The sequence below is a fragment of the Leuresthes tenuis genome, unplaced genomic scaffold, assembly GCF_036924035.1.
Source record: "Leuresthes tenuis unplaced genomic scaffold, fLeuTen1.0.hap1 SCAF_15, whole genome shotgun sequence".
NCBI lineage: Eukaryota > Metazoa > Chordata > Actinopteri > Atheriniformes > Atherinopsidae > Leuresthes > Leuresthes tenuis.
Genome location: NW_027325369.1, coordinates 1144345 through 1167705, shown reverse-complemented (window position 1 = coordinate 1167705; position 23361 = coordinate 1144345). Strand labels below are relative to the sequence as shown.

General features: G+C 45.0%; 1 protein-coding gene across 1 annotated transcript; it reads right to left on the bottom strand.

The window, feature by feature from the left end:
- Positions 1–223: 223 nt before the first annotated feature.
- On the bottom strand, positions 224–17849 carry LOC140270201 (protein NLRC3-like). The gene is made up of 11 exons (XM_072365311.1): positions 17562–17849; positions 15481–15801; positions 13400–15182; positions 11677–11850; positions 10635–10802; positions 6237–6410; positions 5627–5803; positions 2615–2788; positions 2101–2274; positions 1019–1192; positions 224–732 (listed from the first exon to the last, which is right to left on the bottom strand). Exons 2-11 carry the CDS (start codon positions 15779–15781, stop codon positions 723–725), a joined length of 3309 nt encoding a protein of 1102 aa, XP_072221412.1. The 5' UTR covers positions 15782–15801; positions 17562–17849; the 3' UTR covers positions 224–722.
- Positions 17850–23361: the final 5512 nt, after the last annotated feature.

The following is a 23361-nucleotide window of genomic DNA, read 5'->3' as shown; positions in this document are numbered from 1 at the left end:
CTCATTTAGGCGGATGCTCATATTATAGACAGGATGGGAACCGGAGCTCCAGAGGGTGCTGATGGGAGTGTGTGCATGAGGGGGAGTGCTTAATTGTGGCTGAGTGTTCAGGGCCAGGGACCCTTGCCCCCAAAGTGAGGCAAGTAAGAATGGGGCACTTTTAACTGATTAAAGTAAAAATGGCACATTTATTATCAGTTAAAAGTGTTCCAAAATTCATCTTCAAGCAGCTTCTGTGACTGTAGAACTCATCTGCAGAATAAATCACTCGTTTCCTCCATGAGACACTATTTTCCTCCTACTGCATAAAAACAGCTGACAGTAAGAAAGAAAGTAGAAACTGTGCATGGAAGCTGGAGCAGCTCAAATGGAATAAATGTGTGGATTAATCAGGGGTAAAAAACACTCTTCCAGATATATATACATATATGCACAACCAGCAGTGACTAACAACAGAACGGACTGTTGATGCAGGAAGGTTTACGTGACAGTGAAACATCAATGAGCTTCATGAAGGACAGGCTTTTATGTTCATGCTGTCTGAATACTTTCAGTGCAGCTTTGCTGACAGTCTTAGCAGAGCATCTGGATCTGGAAGCCCTCCTCTTTACTCCACCTCCCAGTTACACGGTCCAGTCAGAGCCTCTACGGACAAACTGTTGTTGCTTCCACCGCTCTGAGCAGAGACACTGTCCCATTCACTGTCATCTGGAAAATAATCATCACTTCCAGCTGCAGAGAGAAGAAGAAAGAACGGATGAGTGCTGACCTCGCATCACTTCCTCAGCTGATGCAGTATTCAGTATAAAGAGCAGCAGGTGAGCCGGCCTCCTGTCAGATCTCACATTAACGGGTTGGAATAAACACACAGACGCTCACACACCTGCAGAGACTTTAGCATCAAGTCAGTTTGCTCTGCAGATTTAACTGACATCCACAGTGTAAATAAACTGCTGACAGTCATGAAGCCTTCTTTCCTGCTGAAAGAAGCACAGAATGACTGCAAACCTCTACTGACCTCAGAGTCTTCAGCTTGTAGTGTGGACTCTTCTTTATGTCGCTCAGCTGCTTCACATCTGACTCTGTCAGGTTGTTGCCACCACAGTCGAGCGTTGTCAGATGGGACAGGTTTGACTTCAAAGTTGAAGCCAGAATTTTGCAGCTGACCTTTGACATACTGCAGTTTACCAAGCTAGAGAAGGAATAAAATATATAGATGCAATTATCTCTTATCCAGTCACATCTGATCAGGGTTTGAATGTGCAGCTCAATATGTCACAAGTTTCTACAGTGAAAAGTACACAGATCCATTAGTAGTCGACTTAATTCAAGTGAGAACAGTAATAAATATGTTGAAGCAGCAGTAGAGGAACATGAGGTCAGTGTTCCTCTCATTTTCCTCTTGCTTAATGTTCTATATGCCAGCGGTGTCAGTGAATGCTGCCAAATGTGCTGTACAGAGCTGCAGAAACAATCAGTGTGCAGCTGAGCTTCCCCAGTGTTTGCAGCTCTGCTTCTGAACACTGTTGCTATTTCAATATTCAGCTGGTGTTTATTGACCCCACTAAAACGTATTTAAACCCTGTTTTTGTATTACTGGTCTTAAATTACTGTTAGCGTTTGGAAACACCTGTCAGCATCGTAAAGAGCATTCACAAACACCAAGTCTTTAAAATAGGTTTAAAACTAAACTGGAGACCAAAAGACGACCGTTTGCAGGGAACACAAGACAAACACTGTAGATTTTGGTTCTGGTTCTAACACCTAAGAAAAAAAGTTCTGCAATCTGGATTTCACACAAAGCTAGAAAACAAAAAACTAACCAACTAACACTGTTGGTGGCAAACAGGCAAAAACAAATACACACTGACATAGTTCATAGTGTTCATAAATCAGTAATTATATCACATTTCTGTCTGCTGCTGTTCATGACCAACATTCCAGCTTATTATCCGGCATTATTCCAGGAAGTCGGGGAAAGTGAACATATGAACAAAGGAATATTCACAATTCTATGGATGGAAGTTCTTTCTATACATAAGCTGCTTCAGTCAGGAAGTAAACATATGATCTACAATAGCAGACAGAAAGGAAACTTACCCCAGACTCTCCAGTTTACAATGTTGATTATTCAGAAAACCATACAGATGCTTCACTCCTGAATCTCTCAGCTTGTTGTGACTCAGGTCCAGTTCTGTCATCTGGGAGGGGTTAAACTTCAGAGCTGAGGCCAAAAGAGCGCAGCTGATCGCTGTCAAAAAGCAGTTCACCAATCTGTATGAAGAGTAAAACATGTAAATTAAGTTAAAACATTAAGGTTTTAAATGCAAATTAACATGTGCAATAAAGTACAGTACAGTGCAAAACAGTACAGTACAGAGCAAAACAGTACAGTATAGTGCAGTGGAAAACAGTACAGTACACTACATTACATTAAACAAGGTTACAGTGCAGTACACTACAATACAGTACAGAGAATACACTACAGTACAGTATAAAAATATGAACAAAAGCTACATTAACAACTGTATGGATGGAAGTTCTATAATCTCATACATAGGTTTAGAAAATATATATTTAATCTATAATAGTTGCAGGCAGAAAGAGAACTGACCTCAGAGTCTTCAGTGTACAGCGTTGACTCTCCAGAAAGCCACACAGCTCCATCACTCCTGCATCTTTCAGCTTATTGTAACTCAGGTCCAGCTCTGTCAGGTGGCAGGGGTTAGACATCAGAGCTGAGCCCAGCAGAGCACAGCTGATCTCTGACAAACTGCACAAACACAAACTGGAGAAAGAATAAAACACTGAACATTATTATGTCCTAAATGAGATTTTCCCTGATCTGAGAGACATTTAAAGTGATTTTCTCCTCCTGTTAATGTGGCTCGTCATCGTGTCATCATATCTCCTGGAATCAGAGGATTCAGGACGTCGCAGTAAACCTGACAGAGATGTGTTGGCTGGAGTTAGGTCTCATGTTTGATGTGTGAGCTGCCTCTGGAATGACCCAACTCTACACTAAATGGCTGGACTTTTCACTGACTTCACTGTGTTTATTTGCAGATCTTCAAATCATTGATCTTCTATGGTTATCTCTCCAAAAGAGGACACAATGAATCCATGTTTTCTTCTGGGACTATTTAAAAAAAAATGGAATTCAAACTATAAAGGCATCATCTTCTTCAGCATTATCAAACATTCATTAGACAACCCAGTGAGGCTGGTCAAAGATATAACTCCAACCAGAGTCAGTAAGCCATGCCACTTTTCACTGTGTCCACTGTCAGTCCATTTCTTTATACAATGGGAACATTACAAATGCAAATAACCCGTCAAAAGAAGAAGAAAGGAGCCCAAGGACACAAAATACAAACTAAAATACCAGTTTCCACATGAAGTAAAGTAATGGTGTGAAAGCGGTCACTACCCACAACTCGTGACCAAATAGAGAGCTTCGCCTTCTTGCTCAGCTCCTTCTTCGCAACGACGGGTCGGTGCAGAGTCCGCAACACTTCAGATGCTGCACCGATCCGCCCGTCAATCTCACGTTCCATTCGTCCCTCACTGTGAACAAGACCCCGAGATACTTGAACTCCTCCACTTGGGGAAGGATCTCATTCCCGACCCGGAGAGAGCATTCCACCCTTTTCCGGCTGAGAACCATAGTCTCGGATTTGGAGGTGCTGAATGAAAAACTCTGACACCGCTGTTCCACGGCCAGGACGAAAACCACACTGCACCTCCTGAATCCGAGGCTTGACTATCTGACGGATCCTCCTCTCCAGTACCCCCGAATAGACCTTACCAGGGAGGCTGAGGACTGTGATACCCCTATAGTTGGAACACACCCTCCGGTCCCCCTTTTTAAAGAGGGGGACCACCACCCCGATCTGCCAGTCCAGAGGCACTGTCCCTGATGTCCACGCGATGCTGCAGAGGCGTGTCAGCCAAGACAGCCCTACAACATCCAGAGCCCTGAGAAACTCAGGACAGACCACATCCACCCCCGGGGCCTTGCCACCGAGGAGCTTTTTGACCACCTCGGCAACCTCAGCCCCAGAAATGGGAGGCCCCGTCTCCGAGCTCTCCGACTCTGCCTCCTCCGAGCATGTGTTGGTAGGATTGAGGAGTTCCTCGAAGTATTCCCCCCACCGACTCACAACGTCCCTAGTTGAGGTCAGCAAAGCCCCGTCCCCACTATACACAGTGTTGACTGTGAGCCGCTTCCCCCCCCTGAGACGCCGGATGGCGGACCAGAATCTCTTCGAGGCCATCCGGAATTCGTTCTCCATGGTCTCACCGAACTCCTCCCAGGCCCAAGTTTTTGCCTCTGGCCTGCCGGTATCAGCTGCTTCCAGAGTCCCACTGGCCAAAAAGGCCCGATAGGACTCCTTCTTCAGCTTGACGGCTTCCCTCACCACTGGTGTCCACCATCGGGTTCGGGGGTTGCCGCCACGACAGGCACCGACCATCTTACGGCCACAGCTCCGATCAGCCGCCTCGACAATGGAGTCACGGAACATGGCCCATTCGGACTCAATGTCCCCCACCTCCCCTGGGATATGCTTGAAGCTCTGCCGGAGGTGAGAGTTAAGGCTCCTCCTGACGGGGGATTCCGACAAACGTTCCCAGCAGACCCTCACAATACGTTTGGGCCTACCAGGCCTGATTGGCATCCTCCCCCACCAGCAAAGCCGGCTCATTCCGGATCAACTATAAAATTCTGCTGCTCACCCACAAAAGCCTCAATGGACACGCACCTCCCGAGTTACAAGAACTCATCACTACACAATCCTCCACCCGCACCCTCAGATCCGCAGGCAGCCTCCTCCTCCGAGCTCCCAGCACCGAGCTCTCCACCATGGGAGACCGAGCCTATGGAGCAGTCTCCTTATCCAGCTGAGGGCTGCATAGAGTCTGGACTCTTTCAAAGCTGGCCTAAATGCCCTTTTGCATTTTGTTCTTGAGATCCTGTTCGCCGCCGTTAAAGGTGTGTTTAAGATTACAGTTTAAGTTTCATAGTGCCTCTGTTTTTTAAGAGTGCGTCTTTCGTTTAGCCTCATTAGGAGAGTGTGAGAGATTATGTTTGTTATTGTTCATAGCTTTTCTGCTTTCCTCCTGGTGTGGATAGAACTTTTGTTAACTTTCATAGCTGCACTCATCCTCGGCCATAGTTACTGAGGAGAGCTCTCAGGATTTTCAAAGCCTGTTCTTTTGCTCTGTGAGGAGATCCTCATCCTTCCTTGCTGTGCTGTAAAATAAACCTCTTTGGTTTTGAACTGACCTTGCATCTGTGTCCTGAGTCCGAAGTTCTTGACACTCAGTCTGCTGCACCGTTACTACCCACTTCATCAGGTGGCATCATGAACTTTCATTTATAAAGTAGCCCTCAGTGAGAACATCGACTGGTGAAAGAATGGCACCGTGAGCAATTTTATCAAAGAGTCCAAATGAAACCTCCTCAGAGCTGTGTTCAGGATCTGTTACCATGGTTATCTAACAGTTTAAAAGCCAAATTAACCAGAGGATAATATTTAGACTTTGATATTCCGTGTGTTCAAACCTCACTTGTTTTGTTTTTTTTAAACACGAGATCTGCTATAGCAGCAGGCAGTGAACTGACCTTAGAGTCTTCAGTTTACAGTGTGGACTCTCCAGAAAACCTGAAAATGGCTTCAGTGCAGAGTCGTTCAAACTGGAATTACTGTTCAGCCTCAGATGTCTCAGATGGGACGGGTTGGACTTCAGAGCTGAGCCCAGGAAAGTCCAGCTGGATTCTGACAAACTGCAGCTGTTCCAACTGAATGAAGAATCAAACATGAAGGTCACATCATTTTTAATGCAACCAGGTGTGTTCAGGTTTTAAATGGGCAGCTCAACATTCCCATGCCCTCATCAATTACTTTTTCTCTGAATCAATCATAGTTTTGTTAACGTAGATCATCATCGTGTCACGATATCTGGTGGGTGGAAAACGTCACCACGTTAAAAACTGGCAGGTGGCTGCAGCAGGACAGGCGAGGTGCTTCATGCTAATAAGAACAACAACAAGGTCTTTGTGTGCTGGGCTTGTTTCCCTCAGATTCGACTCTATCAGATTGGCATCTGGAGAGTTTAGAGGTCAGGGGAACACCTCTGGCTCTCTGACAGGCTTTATAGCCCTTCCTAAGTTGTTTTTACAACTGCTGCTGCTAACAGTAACAATAATAATGATAATAAGACAGTGAACTGACCTCAGTGTCTCCAGCCTACAGTTTGGACTCCCCAGTCCACCAGACAGAAGCTCCACTTCTGAATCCTTCAGGTTGTCAGAGACCACTTCCAGTTTTTTCAGATAGGAAGGGTTGGACTGCAGACCTGAGGCCACAACTTCCCAAGCAGTGTCTGATAATTCACATGAATGGAGTCTGTCATAACACAGAAGACAAAAGACACTATCATGAAAGTGGACATTTTATGTTGAGTTCATGCATTTTAATGGGGAAACAGTGTGATGAGGGTCACATCAGTCTGACCTGAACCCACATCTGATGATGCTGCCAGCTTCACCTCCATCAGTGCAACATTTAGAGTCTGCTGTCATATGATCCAAAAATAAAAATGACCTCTGAACAACATCCGAACACTTACCGGATCTGAACATTATTAAATATGAAAACAATTACGCATTTTGTGGATGTTAAAATAAACTAGAAAATTTCTGAAGAAATTTTGATGGGTGTCAAGCTGCTGCCCGTCCACACAGAGACATATGAGTTAATGTGCTGAGAGTTGAAGGTCAAATTGAAGGTCAACCATTATATGATCATAATCCAGTCTGAAATATGAGATTCTGGCTTGTTCTGGTGAAATCTGCCTGCTTTAGACACATAAGGCCCGGTTGATCTGTTCAGAATAATGGAGAACATATGAGTTATCGCGCGCATTTGTCTCGTCAGCAGTTGGCATGAAGCTGTTTAACCATGTTGGCTGCCCTGCTGCTGCCCTGCTCCTGCCCTTCTGCTGCCCTTCTGCTGCCCTGCTGCTGCCCTTCTGCTGCCCTCCTGCTGCCCTTCTGCTGCTGCCCTCATGCTGCCCTTCTGCTGCCCTGCTGCTGCCCTGCTCCTGCCCTTCTGCTGCCCTCCTGCTGCCCTTCTGCTGCTGCCCTTCTTCTGCCCTCCTCCTGCCCTTCTGCTGCCCTGCTGCTGCCCTGTTCCTGCCCTTCTGCTACCCTGCTGCTGTCCTTCTGCTGCTATGTTTACTCTGCCCTCATCAGCCATCTTGGCTCTGCCCTCATCAGCTATCTTGGCTCTGCCCTCATCCGCCATCTTGGCTCTGGCTTCATCAGCTGTGATACAACAGGCCAGCCATCTTGGGTGTGGTCAGCATTAGTTGCTATGGGCAACAGCTGTGACTGGCAACTGTCAACTGTCAAATCTGCACCTCACTTTGGGGGGCGGCTGTAGCTCAGGAGGAAGAGCAGTGGCCCACCAATCGGAAGGTCGGTGGTTCGACTCTGGCTTCCCTAGGATACATGTCGAAGCGTCCTTGGGCAAGACACTGAACCCCACGTTGCTCCCCCAGTGTATCATTGGGGGTATGAATGTGTGTGAATGCTTAGAAAGCGCGCAGTTATGTGTATCTTAAGACGTGCTGTATGAGTGGGGTGAATGTGGCATGTAGTGAGTGGTCAGTTAGACTAGAAAAGCGCTATACAAGTACAAGTACAAGTCCATTTACCATTTACTTTGTCCCCTTAAAATCATGGGGTTTTCATTTTGAGGCACAAGTCTGGAACAAACGCTCGCTGTTCAAAAAGTAGAAGTCGTATCCGAATAATTCTTTCACTGTGAGCGCCAGAAGGGACGGGGGAAGCCAGCGGTGTAATTTTTATTCTTCTACCCCCCGTGGATCCTTTATTATGGCAGTTTTAAAATGAATTTTCCGAATGATTTCAGGGCTCGGCCGTTTTATAATGGGATGGAATGTTCCCTCTCTGCGCTCAGAGGTGATTTGTGAGAAATCTGTGAGGCCAAGCTCAATGACAGTCACATTGGGTGAAAGACAACTAAAATACCTACGTTTTGATGTATAATTTATCCAGATCAGGCAGATATTTTGGACGTGAGAGGCATTTGTTCGAGAAATTTTTTTTTAAAGATTTTTAGAGTGACAGTTAGAGTGTGACGGCATGAGATGAGGTCCTCTGGACACCTAAAACGTCAACTGCCGTTGTGTCAAAGCTGTATAAGCTATTGACAAGCCCTTTACCACAGTTAAAGCTGAGTCTTTCCTGTCACACACAAACTTTGAATGATGTGTGTGTGACGCTGTATGGCTGAGTTCAGAGGCCTCCAAGGAGAGGCAGTTTTGGGCTCTTCATTCATTTTTCCATTGACAATTTGCCCGCTTTTTCCCATTTATCCGCTATTCCTTTCGAGTAATGAGAGAGATAAATACAAGCACACTTCTGCCCATCGGCGCGCACGCAGCGATGTGTTTTTTATTTTAGTCGGACCTTCGCTGCGGGAAGAGTAACGCGCCGAAAAACGTGACGGAAGCGGGAGAATAATAAGTATGCACAATAGTAATATGTGTGCCCGGCCTTTGGCATTCGCACCCATAATAAGACACTCGAAAATAAATATAAAAACATTTAAAACTAAAATAAAGGTAAGAATAAGTTAAGTAAAAAAGTTATGTGGAATATTTACATAATGATGAGTAATGATGATAATAATGATCATGAGTATTGATATCACTGTGCAAAGTGATGGGAATGTGGATAGAGCTGCTGGTCAGAGTCAGTGAGGCTCTTTAGCCTGGTTGATTAGGCGAGAGGTTTTGGTTCTGAAGGGCCGCAGCCAGAGTGGAGCACCTCAAAGGGTTTTGGTCCGGATGTGAGGGGTCAGCTACAACCTTTGTTGCACGCCTTAGAGTCCTGGGAGTGTGGCAGTGGCTGCGGCGTACCATCCGGTGACGGAGGAGCTGAGGATGGACTCGATGATGGAGGTGTAGAAGTTCACCATCATTGTCCCAGGCAGACTGAACTTCTTCAGCTGTCCCAGGAAGCACATCCTCTGCTGGGCTTCCTTAATGAGGGAGCTGGTGTTCAGCTGGTTTCATGAGACGAGCAATGCGACATCACAGATATGGTCACATAAACTTACTGCGTGTGCTAACGCCTCGGTGCTCACAGGTTAATCAAGCTGCTTCCTTCAGTCTTAAAACATAACGGATCGCATATTGTAGGTGAGGTATCTGCAAAACCTCGTCACAGCCCACTTAGTGAGATGGATACATACCGGGCTGGTAAAGGGCACCTTTCATCACAACGCCATTTAGAGACCCACAGGTGATACTTCTGGTTTTCACATTTTCTTTATCACGATGCGTCTGAATAATCAATGCAAATGTTCACTAAAACAAAACTTTAATGAAATTTAATGAAAGTAGGCAAATGAGGGAGGAGGTGAAAAAAGCGGATTGGTGCCCTAATTCACCAAGTGAACACCAAGATCATGTTTATGTTTATGCATTTAGCAGACGCTTTTATCCAAAGCGACTTACAGGTAGGCAGATAGGGTAAGGGGGTCTTGCCTAAGGACCCCTACTGGAGATAGTAGTTCCTTTCATGCAGGGGATTTGAACCCAGGTCACCACGTGAAAGGTGGCAATCTTGTGTTGCTTGTCCCAGTCGAAGTTTTTTTTGGAACATTAACAGTTTTTCTTAAAGAATTTCTCATCAGTTCTTCAGCTCTAACCTGTGTCTCTGCCCCTGCCAATGAAAAATGTCACGGTTTATTTTCCGTTTCACGTCTTGTCTCGTCATTTCCTGTTTTATTTTGAAAGATCACTAATCTTGTCCTCTTGTTTCAGGTGACTTGACCTTGTCCTCCCGTGTCAAGCGTCTGATTGTCTTCCCTGATTCCCAAAGTGTTTTCACCTGTTCCCCTTGGTCCCTCATGTGTTTAAATAGTCTGCGTTTCCCTTGTCTTGTGCCAGTATGTTGTCTCTGTTCGAGCTGCATTACCAGCCACCTTGTCTTGTTTACCACAGATCCCACGAGCCTGCAGTGAGCGACTCTCCTGCAGCGCACCTTGCTTTGTAATTTATTCCACAGCCATAGCCTTAGTTTATTTATTGTTACGGTACATTCCATAGCTTTGTTTTTCCTCCATTTTCACGGAGTGATTTTTCGTTCTTGTTATAGTCGCCTCGGTTAAAGGAGAGCTTTAAGTTAAAGAAAGTTTCATAGAGCCTCTGTTTTGAAAGAGTGCGCCTTTGTTTTGTTAAGAGTTAATAGGTTTTGGTTTTCCTCCCGTTGTGGAGAGATTTTAAGTTTGTTACCTTTCATAGCTGCGCTCCTCCTCCCTCGTAGTTACGGAGGAGAGCGCTTAGGCGTTTTATAGCCCTTTTCGTTTGCGCTGCGGGAGATCGCCCTGCAGTGCCGTCATCTGTTGTCTTGAGTGATAATAAAACCATCTTGAACAATCAGACCCTGCATCTGCGTCCTGAATCCCTCTCTGGTACTTGACAAAAAACACTCAAATGTTTTCAGGAGACACATAATGTAGACCTGAAATTCTATTCGCTAAAAAACTAAAAGTAAAAACTGGATTTGAATATTTTGAAAATAACAACAAACTGACCTCAGAGCCTCCAGTTTACAGTCTGGATTTTCCAATGCAATGTACAGAAACTTTACTCCTGAACCAGATATACGACACATTTCTAGGTCCAGTTCCTTCAGATGGGAAGGGTTGGACTTCAAAGCTGAGCCCATGACTTCACATTCAAATTCTGCGAGCTGGCTGATTCTGTAATAACAGACACAACAAATCATGTCACTATGAGACCAGACACTTTATATTGATTTCATGCATTTGATTGGGAAGCAGACAAATTTTCTGTTCTTCACATCAATGTAATCTGAATCTGAACCTCAGAGGATATAAGATCCCAGTGGATAAACTACATCTGAGGCTAATGTTCCAGCAGAGTTAGCTAAAGACTGTGAATGTGCAGCAGCCACTTTTCATCCCACTGTTTTAACAACTTGGTCCAGTTCAACGCTGGACTGAAGGAACTGAGCCACAAAGAGGATCAGTTCCAACTCTCAGAGCCTGAACTTCAGAGCAGGGAAATGGAAGCATCTGAGAAATAAGTCCTCATGGTTTATTTACTGATTTATTTCTTCCTTTAGCAGCAGCTAACGCTAACAGCTTAGCTAATGAAGATGACATACACCAACTTCTAAGGAGTTACTGTTGTTCTTTTCTGAAAGATGAACATTATTGTTCCCACATTACTTTGTTAGCTGAAGCTTTCTAGTTGAACGGTTCCGTTCTGTAACTCAGACAACCTGCAGCTGTGTGGATAAGGTGTGTTTCCAACACAACACCGGTCCTCTCCTCACTCTCAGTGTCTCTAACGCTCAAAACAACCTGGTCTCAGGCGCAGTGTTACAACAGGGGTCAGAGAAGGCCTACTGATTAATTAAGTCAAGTGATATTTTGACCAAAGCCTATCTCATACCTTCCAGTAACACCTCAGGAAAATGTAGCAACGTGTTAAAAAAGTTCTCTCAGGTAACACTGATTATAATGAAGATTTATGAACCAAGAAAATTGAAACTTTACAGAGGAAATAGATTTAACATATTCAGGAGGAAAAGGCATACAGTTAACTAACCTGAGAACCTCCAAATGACAATTTGGACTCTCTAGTCCAGTCGACAGAATCTTGACCCCTGGTTCGTACAGATTGCTGTCTCCCAGGTCCAACTCTCTCAGGTGGGAAGGGCTGGACTTCATCGCTGAGGCAACAACTTCACATTCAACCTCTGACAGATCGCAGGTACAGAATCTATTATAACACATGACAAAGCATGTCATCATGGAGGCAGATACTAAATAGCTCTAACAATAACACATACACAATACTTCTACTACTAATAATGGATAGTTTAGTGGTATGATTGCCACCTTCCATGTGGGAGACCTGAGTTCCAATCCCCTGTATGAGAGGTACTACTAATATAATCTTGGTGTTCTATAATAGTTATGAATTATGTTATGAAAGGTACTACTATCTCCAGTAGGGGTCCTTAGGCAAGACCCCCTTACCCTACATGCCTACCTGTAAGTCGCTTTGGATAAAAGCGTCTGCTTTTACATAAACATAACCATAATAATAATATACATCCCCCCTCCCACCCTGTGGAGGGCTTTGAGTATCCCCATGATCCTCAGAGCTGTTGCTGGTGTCGTTGACCCCTGGTAGGGTCTCCCATGGCAAATCATACTCCTGATATGTACGTAAATAGCTACGTGCTTCAAAAGTTGCTGTTAACGTTGTTAATCCCATGTGTGCTTTACGTTGGCATGGTTGTTAGGCAATACATCCACCAGAGGGCAGTACTGAGTTCCGACGTCCGACGAGGCTGTGGGCGTCACCGGGGGTGGGCCGGGCAGGCACAGTTTTGTCCTCACCCGCACCTATGGAAGCCCAGGTGGGCTCATCGTTGTCCCCGGCCACACCCATGGAAACTTGGGCGAGCTCACATCGTTGCCAGTGGGAACCTGGGCGAATTCACCACCGCTCTTCGTCAGTGGGGGTCCGGGCTGGCTCACGCCGTCCCTCGCCTCACCTCGCTGCCCTGAAGGGGCGGCCGGGTTGCCGGATATCTGGCCGTCTGCCATACGGTCTCCGGCCCCGGGGAGACCACATCGCTGGAAGTCTGGCCATCCGCCAGACGGGACCCGGCACTAGGCCCTTCAGAAACCCTCCCTTCCACCCTTGTTGGATGTCTGGGAGCCATCCTTGAGGAAGGAGGGGGTTCTGGTCATGTTTTCCCCACTTTTCACTTAGTCTCGCTCATGTCACCTGTTTCATTGTCATCAGCTGCACTCACTCACTAATCACCCTCCTCAGTATTTAGTCTCCCAGTTGGTTCATGTTCATTGCAGAATCCTCACAGTTAAGTCAAGTCTCCGTTCTCATAGTCTTGTTTTTGTCTTGCTTTGTTATTTCATAGTTTAGTATTTTTTAGATCCGACTATGCTGCGCCTTTTGTTCTAGCTCCCCTTTTTTGTTAATAAATCTTGTTATTTAGAAAGAACTGCATCTGGGTCCTACCTCCTCCACCTGTTCCTGACACTGTATTATAGTAGTTTGGTAGCACAGTCTGTCATCCCTCAAGTTGAGCGTTGTCTGTCCAAAACAGACTGCAACAAATCTGATTATCTCTAAATAACATAATTTAGTATTGACAGTCACTGTTTTATGTTTTAAGACAGCTGGGATTAACAGCTGGGAATTTACCCAGTTGTTACACATGCTTCTCTGACTTTTCACCACAGACCTGCTTGCTTTGGTAAAACAATCCAGGAACATTTAGTTCTCAACTACTCACCTAAACTTTCTGCAGTTCCTCACAACTGGGACCAGTCTATGTCGTCCCTCATCTGTTGTGTTGTAGCTGTGTGGGTCAAACTCCTCCAGAACCTCCTCTGACATCTGCAGCATGTAGGCCAGCGCTGAGCATTGGATCTCAGAGAGTTCCTTCTCTGATCTGTTCTCTGACTTCAGGAACTCTTGGATCTCCTGATAAACTGATAGATCGTTCATCTCCATCAGACAGTGGAAGATGTTGATGCTTCTGTCAGGAGAGCTTGTGCTGCTCCCATTGTAATGATTAATCTCCTTCAGGTTGTTGATGACTCTCTGGATGGTTTCTGGACTGTTCTCTATCCGACCCAGCAGGCCTGCTAAGAGGCTCTGGTTGGACTCCACAGAGAGGCCATGAAGGAAGCGAACAAACAGGTCCAGATGACCATTTCTACTGTCCAGGGATTTCTCCATGACTTTGTTCAGGAAGTCATCCAGAGATGAGTAACTGTAGTCTTCTCCCAGGAAGCTCTTCAGCACCTTTTTCTTCCTGTTGGTGTAACAGTGGATCATGTAGACTGCAGCCAGAAACTCCTGAACACTCAGATGGACGAAGCAGTAAACTGTGTTATCGTACAGTCCCCTCTCCTCCCTAAAGATCTCTGTGAAAACTCCTGAGTACAGGGAAGCATCTCTGATATCGATGCCAGACTTTCTCAGGTCTGATTCATAGAAGATCAGGTTTCCTTTCAGCAGCTGCTGAAAAGCCAGTTTTCCCAGAGATTCAATCACCTTCCTGACATCTGGATCCTTTCCAGCTCCTCCATCATACTTGACCTTCTTCACTTTGGTCTGAACCACCAGGAAGTGGATGTACATCTCAGTCAGGGTCTTGGGCAGCTCTCCTCCCTCTCTGGTTTTCAGCTCATCCTCCAGGACTTTAGCAGTGATCCAGCAGAAGACTGGGATGTGGCACATGATGTGGAGGCTTCGTGATGTCTGGATGTGGGAGATGATGCTGCTGGCCTGCTCCTCATCTCTGAATCTCCTCCTGAAGTACTCCTCCTTCTGTGGGTCAGTGAACCCTCTGACCTCTGTTGCTATGTCAACACAGTCAGGAGGGATCTGATTGGCTGCTGCAGGCCGTGTGGTTATCCAGAGGCGAGCAGAGGGAAGCAGTTTCCCCCTGATGAGGTTTGTCAGCAGCACATCCACTGAGGTGGACTCTGTAGCATCAGTCAGGGGCTCATTGCTGTGGAAGTCCAGAGGAAGTCGACACTCATCCAGACCGTCAAAGATGAACACAACCTGGAACTGTTCAAAGCTGCAGATTCCTGCTTCTTTGGTTTCAGTAAAGCAGTGATGAACAAGTTCCACCAAGCTGAACTTTTTCTCTTTCAGCGCATTCAGCTCTCTGAAAGTGAATGGAAACAGGAGCTGGATGTCCTGGTTGGCTTTGCCTTCAGCCCAGTCCAGAGTGAACTTCTGAGTTAAGACTGTTTTCCCAATGCCAGCCACTCCCATTGTCATCACAGCTCTGACTGGTCTCCTCCTTCGAGGTGGCACTTTAAAGATGTCTTCTTGTCTGATGGATGTTTCTGGTCTGTGTGGTTTCCTGGATGCTGCTTCAATCTGTCTGACCTCGTGTTCATCATTAAACTCTGCAGTCCCTCCCTCTGTGATGTAGAGCTCTGTGTAGATCTGATTCAGGGAGGTTTCCTTCACTGCCATACCGAGCCCATCAGACACACACTCAAACTTCTCCGTTAGCTGAGCCTTGAGCTGACGCTGACACTCACTGAGGATGTCTGAATGAAGACAGAAAGGCACACATGAGACAATGCTTTACAGAAACAGAGTGAAAGAGAAGACTTTCTGAGTACTGTGTGTATTCAGCTCATTGGACTGTCAGGTCCTGACTGTGTGGGAGGTTTTATGGAGGAATCACAAACTCATATCAAACAGTAACCAAACTGTTGTTACAGCATAGTGTCTGGAGGGGATCTGAATGCAGTCAGGTCCAGTTTACCACAGTCATACATTCAGTTAGGTTTGTCCAAGGTGAGCAGGTGTTGGAACATCCCACTGAATCTTTCCCTGACTTACCTGAGGGTTCTGACATGTATGTTGGGAACTCTTCCAGCAGATCATTCCTAGGGATTTTAACCAAAAGCCTTTTAGTGACTTTAACCGTGTTTATACAGTAGGTCCGGGACATTTGATCCACTGTATCCATCCGGTCTGCATTCTCCAGTCGACTCTTTGGGATTGATGGGAGGTCTTCAAAGATCCTCCTTTGACAAACGAACCACTTAAATCTTTTAAACTCTTTATCTCCTAAATCCTCCAAGATCTTCAGGAGGACTTCTTGAGGTGTCCTCCTCTTTGCTGCTGCAGGTGTTGTCATCTTTTACTCAGAAATCATGTCTGGAAAACAAGGTGCAGAGTTAATTTCTGTTTAATCACTACTCAGCATGACTGAAACGGTATTTTATAGCTTCATTAGCAGGAGGCTCTGGTCCATTCTGTCCAATACAAAATGGAACGGAGGCTGTATTTCCTGAACTGGTCACTATGGTAGGGAACAAATATCATCTACTATAGTTATATTTCCAAATTACACTTCAGCAGCACATTAACAAACCAGCAGCATTAGTCAGTGATGAAATACCATCAGTGATACATTTAAACCGTTCAATCGTGGAATCAGCAACATTGATCCCTACCAGCATCAAACAGATAGTTTGAAACTGCCGTCAGCACAGAGACACAATCAGTTCTGCATCGTCACAAAGTGGCTTTCACATGTCACACGGACACGAGCGCCGCTCTGAAGCAAATGAACTCTGCTGCATGGTGTTGTCACACTGCTGTGACAGTTCAGGCTATGCTTTATACAACTGAAATAAACAGAGGGGGGGCTGCCAACTAGCAGCAACACTTCAGGGTAGAAGCACAGACTGTATGTATGTGGACTGATGGCCCCCAGAAGTTTATGCAGTCCCATTGTGTATTCAGACAGCAGCATCTCTGTCTTATTGGAGCAGGAAGAGACCATATTTGGACAAGAAGGCGGACTTAAGGAGTGACACGAGGGAAAAATGTACTGACTCAGAGTTTCATTAGCAAAGATATTCCTTTTTGAACGGGAGTCTGATGGAATCAGATGTTTTGGAGCCAGAATTATAGCGACTTTCAGTGTTGCACTTTACTGCCTTGTTGGCTTCAATTCTGAGAGCGAGAGGCCACCTCAAACTTTTATGAATAGTCTTCAGCAGAAGTGACACATCAAGTGTTCAGCTAATAGCTCTTTGGGAACCACAAAAATCCTATTTTCTGTCTGTCAAACTGTGTTATCTTTGGTGTTTTTCATAGATACAACTAAAGAAATGGGAACAAATGATGTGTCTTTGTGACAGGCTGCTGGTAACAAAGTGCCTAAAGATAGATAGAAATGAGGGCTGGATTAGGACTTTGGAACAGGACTGTAGACCCCTCCTTACATCGCAAAAAACAAGGAAACAGTCACTGACAGAGAAATATGAAAGCTTTATTCACCATTCGTTCCCGGGGCAAACATCACTTTTAAAACAAAGCGTCGATCCTAATACTAACCAAAAATGTGTTGGAGGAGTTGGTTCAAGTGTAAGTCCTAAAGAAAATGGATAAAAACTTCAGAAGCTTTATGTTGTCAGCTAATAAGACATATTTCAGGTCAAAATTAAGACAAATCATTCATGTTGGTGCAAATATTGAATTATTATCTCCATATTTACCTCAGGTTAGTTGAGAATATAGATGAAGAATTGTGCCTGTTTGTGTGTGAATCGTCACAATCGGAAGGAATTGGTCAAAATAACATGACATCCACATTTCAGATGTACATTTAAATAGTACAGCAGCAGTAGTTACAGGAAGAGTATTTAGTAGATGCAAAGCCTTGAGTGCCTGTTAGACGCTATTCAACACTAGAGTGACTGTAGCGCACCAATAGACTTGTTATTTCGGTTATGACGGGTGTACGACAATTTCCCTCAAAATACGATCATTTTATGTCTCTGGTAGATAATACTACATTTCCCACCTGGCAACACTGCAGGCTGTGCTTCTGCCACATTACTGATAGATGTAAATGGTCAGAAGCTGCGGGTCACTTTACATTTACCAAACATGGAGGGCAATCCCACCTTTTTAAAGCTCTTCTTCGGTCTGGTGGCTCACGGCGGAGCGCGCGCTCCAGCGGCTTGACCGCGGCAGTTTCCGCTGCGGGTGTGCGCGGTTCGGGCAGTTTCAACTCTATGAATGTTCAGCCTCTACAAACCCGCTCAGACTCAGGAGGAAAAGAAGAAGAATGTTGTTAAGACTCACCCTGAGTCTGACTTCAGGCTCCATCCCACTGCTGTCGACTCAAAATGGAGCCTGAACACTTTCGGTTTGACTTCTCCTGCCTCTGGTCTACAGGAAGAGCACAAACTGTGCACCCGCCTTTCTTACGGTTCATGTTCATTTCACATGTTGGTAAAGTCCAGGTTTATTCCATCAGTGACCTCTGTGGACTGAGTGAACTAGTATGACCAAAGTAGTAGCTTAAAGTGTAACTCAGTCAGTACTTGTAGGATTTAAATGGGCCTTGTTTTACTTTCTAAAAGTAAGAAGAACAAACTCTGAGTACAAAACTAAGTTTTAGTTTGTTCTTTGAAACTTTGTTTTTCACACGTTCTATTATTTTAACTCGTCTTTTATTCCCAGTAAAGTACATTTAAGTCTGCTGTGAATCAAATAGTAATTTGATGTTTTTTATACTGCCAGTACACCTGTCAGTTTTCTGTAAGGGAACTTCAAAGCACAGTTCACTGCTTCAGTGTTATTTTCTACTTTAAAGTCTCCAGCTGAGCTTAGCTTTTGCTCTTTTCTACCTGAAATCCAGCTTTAAATCTACCTGAAGTTCACTGTGTGAGCACTGCCAGAGGAATACACATGGAGCAGCTGAAAAGAAAGAAAGAGGAGCACAGATTAAATACCAGAACAGGTCAAATATACTCAGACTTCTCTGGATACTCGTCCCTGTAATCCAGGTGTACTTCAGTGTCATCTCAGTGAATCACCTCTAAGAACAGAAAAAGTCAACTGAACTCTCTTTTTGTCCACTAACAGCCCCGCTGGGTGGACCTCTTTGTTCTGAGTTCTGTCAGGAAAAAAAACGTGTGGAGGTGACTTCCAGCTGTTGCTCACATTCAGAAGATATCGGACTGCTGTTCGTCCTTGTTTCTCCCTTTTTGTTGGAGCTACAGGGACATTAATGCTGCTCACTCTGCTGTGGAGCAGAAACTAAACAAAGATGCTGCTTTGTGTTTCAGTCTCATCCAGCTGCAGCAGTTTTTAACCTTAAAGCTGCTTCGGGGGACATTTGAGGGGAGGTGGCTGTGAGGAGTTCACAACATGTCAGAACTTCCTGTTTGTGTTGGTGCAGCAGCACCACCTGCTGTCCAAACCAACCAACTGCATCAGGGCTGAAGTCACATCTCAGAGCTCCTTCATGCTCACTGCTGAGTGAGGCTTCTTGTTGCTGTCTGACACTCATGTTCCTGCATCTGCAGCTCACTGATGGACAAAATGTCCACGTTCATGTGTTCCCTGTCACACTCCTGATTATTCTGTGGACTCACTCTGCTCACTTGTTGCTACAAGGAGCAGATTTGATGGAGGAGACACAAACATGTCTAACTTCCACGACATGAGTGAAACATTGTTTCTGTGGCTGCATCCTTCCACATTCTCATTTCTGATTGTCTCGTGTTGGATTTTTCTCACATTTCTGTGGAGCTGCTCTGCAGCAGGTAGTTGAGTCTGCACAGAAGATCAGCAGCAGCTGGAAAAAAGCTGGGAACATTTCCATCAGGACTCCTACCACCCGTCTGTTTGCCCCCCCATGAAGAAGCTCAGCAGCATGAGGACCAGAACAACCAGGCTGAGACTCAAACTGCTTCATACTGGAGGCTTTTTCATCTGCATTACTCATCTGCAACTTTAAAATCTCAGATTTAGCTTTTATTGCTCTTTATTCTCTATATTATCTGATGCTTCTGTTGGCTTTTAGATCTTAATGTCCTGTTTCGGTTTGTTTCACTTTCATGTAGATGAAATCACCGATTTAATATGTTAATAATATATTTATGGTTTCTTCAACATGAGTCATAACGAGTGCTTTTAGTCTGGTTTTGATGTCGGGCGTCGACACAAATTAATTTATTTAAATGTCAGTCTGATTTGACTTCGTGGGATATCATCTGGAACATAGACTGCCTGCCTTCTGTGTTACCATGGTGATCTGGAGGCTTAAACACACCTGTGACCCTGAAAACTCTGATTCTGGGCTCAGCTGACCTGCTAATACATGAATCTGTCTTCATAGTTCACCCCTCAGGTTCATCCTCAGGGCATCCTCTGGTTACGCATCATAATAGATGTAAAGAATTACCTGCAGAGGTCCTTCCAGCTGCACAGAAACATCTTTCACACAAAAAAGCTCAGTAGAAAATCTGAAGAAGATACCAAGAAAGATGCATTCTGTCCAGGACTGTAGCAGCGAGCTGCCAGTAGGGCGGCGCCGTTCTGACTCCTGAGGATAAGAAGACTTCTGGGATATATATCAGTTTTAATTTCTACACTCTAACACTGAAAAACTTCCATTTTCCAGTATCATCATTTCACTTCTTGTCCTTCCAGGTGACACAGTGAAACAGCTTCTGTTTTCCTTTTTTTCTGTGTAACAACAATGAAGAAAAGTTTTTAAAGTAAAGAGTAAAGTTTTATTCACGTCTGACAACTAGTGAAACATAAAAACATAACGTTTGTTTCTGGAATATATATTCCAGACAACAGGGGGGCAAATTGCCTCCATTCCCCTGCCTGATGCCAGAGACACTGGAACGGACAAAGATCTGCATCCGTCAGCCACAGTTCAGGATCTGAACAGGAGTCGGTTCTTCCAGATGAGTTTCAGGGTTTCCAAACAAATGATAAAGAAGATCATAGAAGCAAATTTGCTCAGTCCTACGTGCAAAGTCCCCATAAATGAATGGAAATACATATCAAAACTATAAATTGAATCTATCCTTCTAATTAATTGATTAATGCAAGCTTTTAAAAAAGGAAAACAAAGTGATTCTTGCTGTTCTTATGTGAAATTGTGCAACATGAAGTATAGATTCAGAGCTGGCTGTCCGATATTATCACTCCTGTTAACTCATCAGCTGAACACAGGCAGAGTTACAGCAGCTTCTGTGACTAGAACTCATCTGCAGAATAAATCACTTGTTTGCTCCATGAGACACTATTTTCCTCCCACTGCATAAAAAAACAGCTGACAATAAGAAAGAAAGTAGAAACTGTGCATGGAAGCTGGTGCTTTTTTGTCATTTTGGGGCCCTTTGACAGTAAATCACAGGGGGCACTCTCCTTCCATTTTGGGGTACTTTTTGGTCATCTTGGGACACTTAGCGAGCCTGGCTCCGGGTACGGCTGGGGCGGCCTGGAACCTGGTTCTTTTATAAAGCACCAGGGGGCTCGGACGGGAGTTTGTGCCCGAGGAGGGGTGCTTAAGTGTGGGTGAGGTTGCCAGGTCAGGGGGCTTGGAGCCTGTTTCTTTTCCAAAGTACTATGAAGTACCACGGGGCTCGGATGGGACTGTGTGCCCAAGGAGGAGTGCTTAAGTGTGGCTGAGTGTTCAGGGCCAGGGACCCTAGCCCCCAAAGTTAGGCAAGCAAAAAAGGGGCACTGTTAACTCATAAAAGTGGCCCAAAGTGAAGCAAGTAAATATGGCACACTTTTCATCAGTTAAAAAATTAAGTAACTATGAGGCTCTTTTATCCGATAAAAGTGTCCCAAACTCAAGCTGGTAAGAATGGAAGACTTTTTTGACATCTTAAAGCGTCTGAAAATGCAGCATGTAAACAAAGAGATCACTTTGGCACAAGTGTCCCGAATTGGACTCATTTTGGCGGATGCTCATAATATATAACCGGAGCTCCAGTGGGTGCTGATGGGAGTGTGTGCCCGAGGAGGAGTGCTTAAGTGTGGCTGAGTGTTCAAGGCCAGGGACCCTAGCCCCCAAAGTTAGGCAAGTAAAAAAAAGGCACTGTTAACTTATAAAAGTTCCCCAAACTGAAGCAAGTAAATACGGTACACTTTTCATGAGTTAAGAGTGTTCAAAAATGAAGTAACTATCAGGCACTTTTAACCGATAAAAGTGTCCCAAACTGAAGCTGGTAAGAATGGAATACTTTTTTGACATTTTAAAGTGTCTGAAAATGCAGCATGTAAACGAAGGGTTCACTTTTGCACACTTCCGTCTGATGCTCATATTATAGACAGGATGGGAACTGAAGCTCCAGTAGGTGCTGATGGGAGTGTGTGCACGAGGAGGAGTGCTTCATTGCAGCTGAGGTTTCCAGGTTAGGGGGCCTGGAGCCTGGATCTTTTACAAAGTACCATGAAGTACCAGGAGGCTTGGATGGGAGTGTGTACCCTGAGGGGGTCTGGAGCCTTAAAAGAGGGAAGCTCGGCAGCAAATGTGATGTGCAGCATATGTGCAACACATATAGCAAGATTTCATAAGGATTTTCTAAGTACCTTCTACTTGGCCATGAGCAAAAGGCTACAATGGGGGTTCTTTGGAGCATTTCCCTGACTGAAATAGTGTCGCAAATTGGGGCCTGGCTCCTGGAGGTGTGGAGAGGCATTGGATGGGAACCGGAGCTACAGCAGGTGCTGACGGGAGTGTGTGCCCAAGGAGGAGTGCATAATTGCGGGTGAGGTTGCCAGGTCAGGGGGTCTGGAGCCTGGTTGTTTTACAAAGTACCAGGGGGCTCGGACGGGAGTGTGTGCTCGAGGAGGAGTGCTTAAGTGTGGCTGAGTGTACAAGGCCAGGGACCCTAGCCCCCAAAGTTAGGTAAGTGAAAAAGGGGCACTTTTAACTGATAAAAGTGCCCCCCCAAAGTGAAGCAAGTAAATATGGTACACTTTTCATCAGTTAAAAAATGAAGTAACTATCAGGCACTTTTAACTGATAAAAATGTCCCAAACTGAAGCCGGTAAGAATGGAAGACTTTTTTGACATTTTAAAGTGTCTGAAAATGCAGCATGTAAACGAAGGGTTCACTTTCGCACACTTCCGTCATTGAAAAAGTGTCCCGAATTGGACTTATTTTGCCGGATGCTCAAATTATAGACAGGATGGGAACCGGAGCTCCAGTGGGTGCTGATGGGAGTGTGTGCGAGGAGGAGTGCTTAATTGCAGCTGAGGTTTTCAGGTCAGGGGGCCTAGAGCCTGGATCTTTTACAAAGTACCATGAAGTACCAGGAGGCTTGGATGGGAGTGTGTACCCTGAGGGGGTCTGGAGCCTTAAAAGAGGGAAGCTCGGCAGCAAATGTGATGTGCAGCATATGTGCAACACATATAGCAAGATTTCATAAGGATTTTCTAAGTACCTTCTACTTGGCCATGAGCAAAGGGCTACAATGGGGGTTCTTTGGAGCATTTCCCTGACTGAAATAGTGTCCCAAATTGGGGCTCCTGGAGGTGTGGAGAGGCATTGGATGGGAACCGGAGCTACAGCGGGTGCCGACGATAGTGTGTTCCCAAGGAGGAGTGCATAATTGTGGCTGAGTGTTCCAGGCCAGGGACGCTTGCCCCCAAAGTGGGGAGAGTAAGAATGGGGCACTTTTAACTGATTAAAGTTATCCAAAAGTGAAGCAAGTAAAAATGGCACACTTATCATCAGTTAAAAATGTTCCAAAATTCATCTTCAAGCAGCTTCTGTGACTGTAGAACTCATCTGCAGAATAAATCACTCGTTTCCTCCATGAGACACTATTTTCCTCCTACTGCATAAAAACAGCTGACAGTAAGAAAGAAAGTAGAAACTGTGCATGGAAGCTGGAGCAGCTCAAATGGAATAAATGTGTGGATTAATCAGGGGTAAAAAA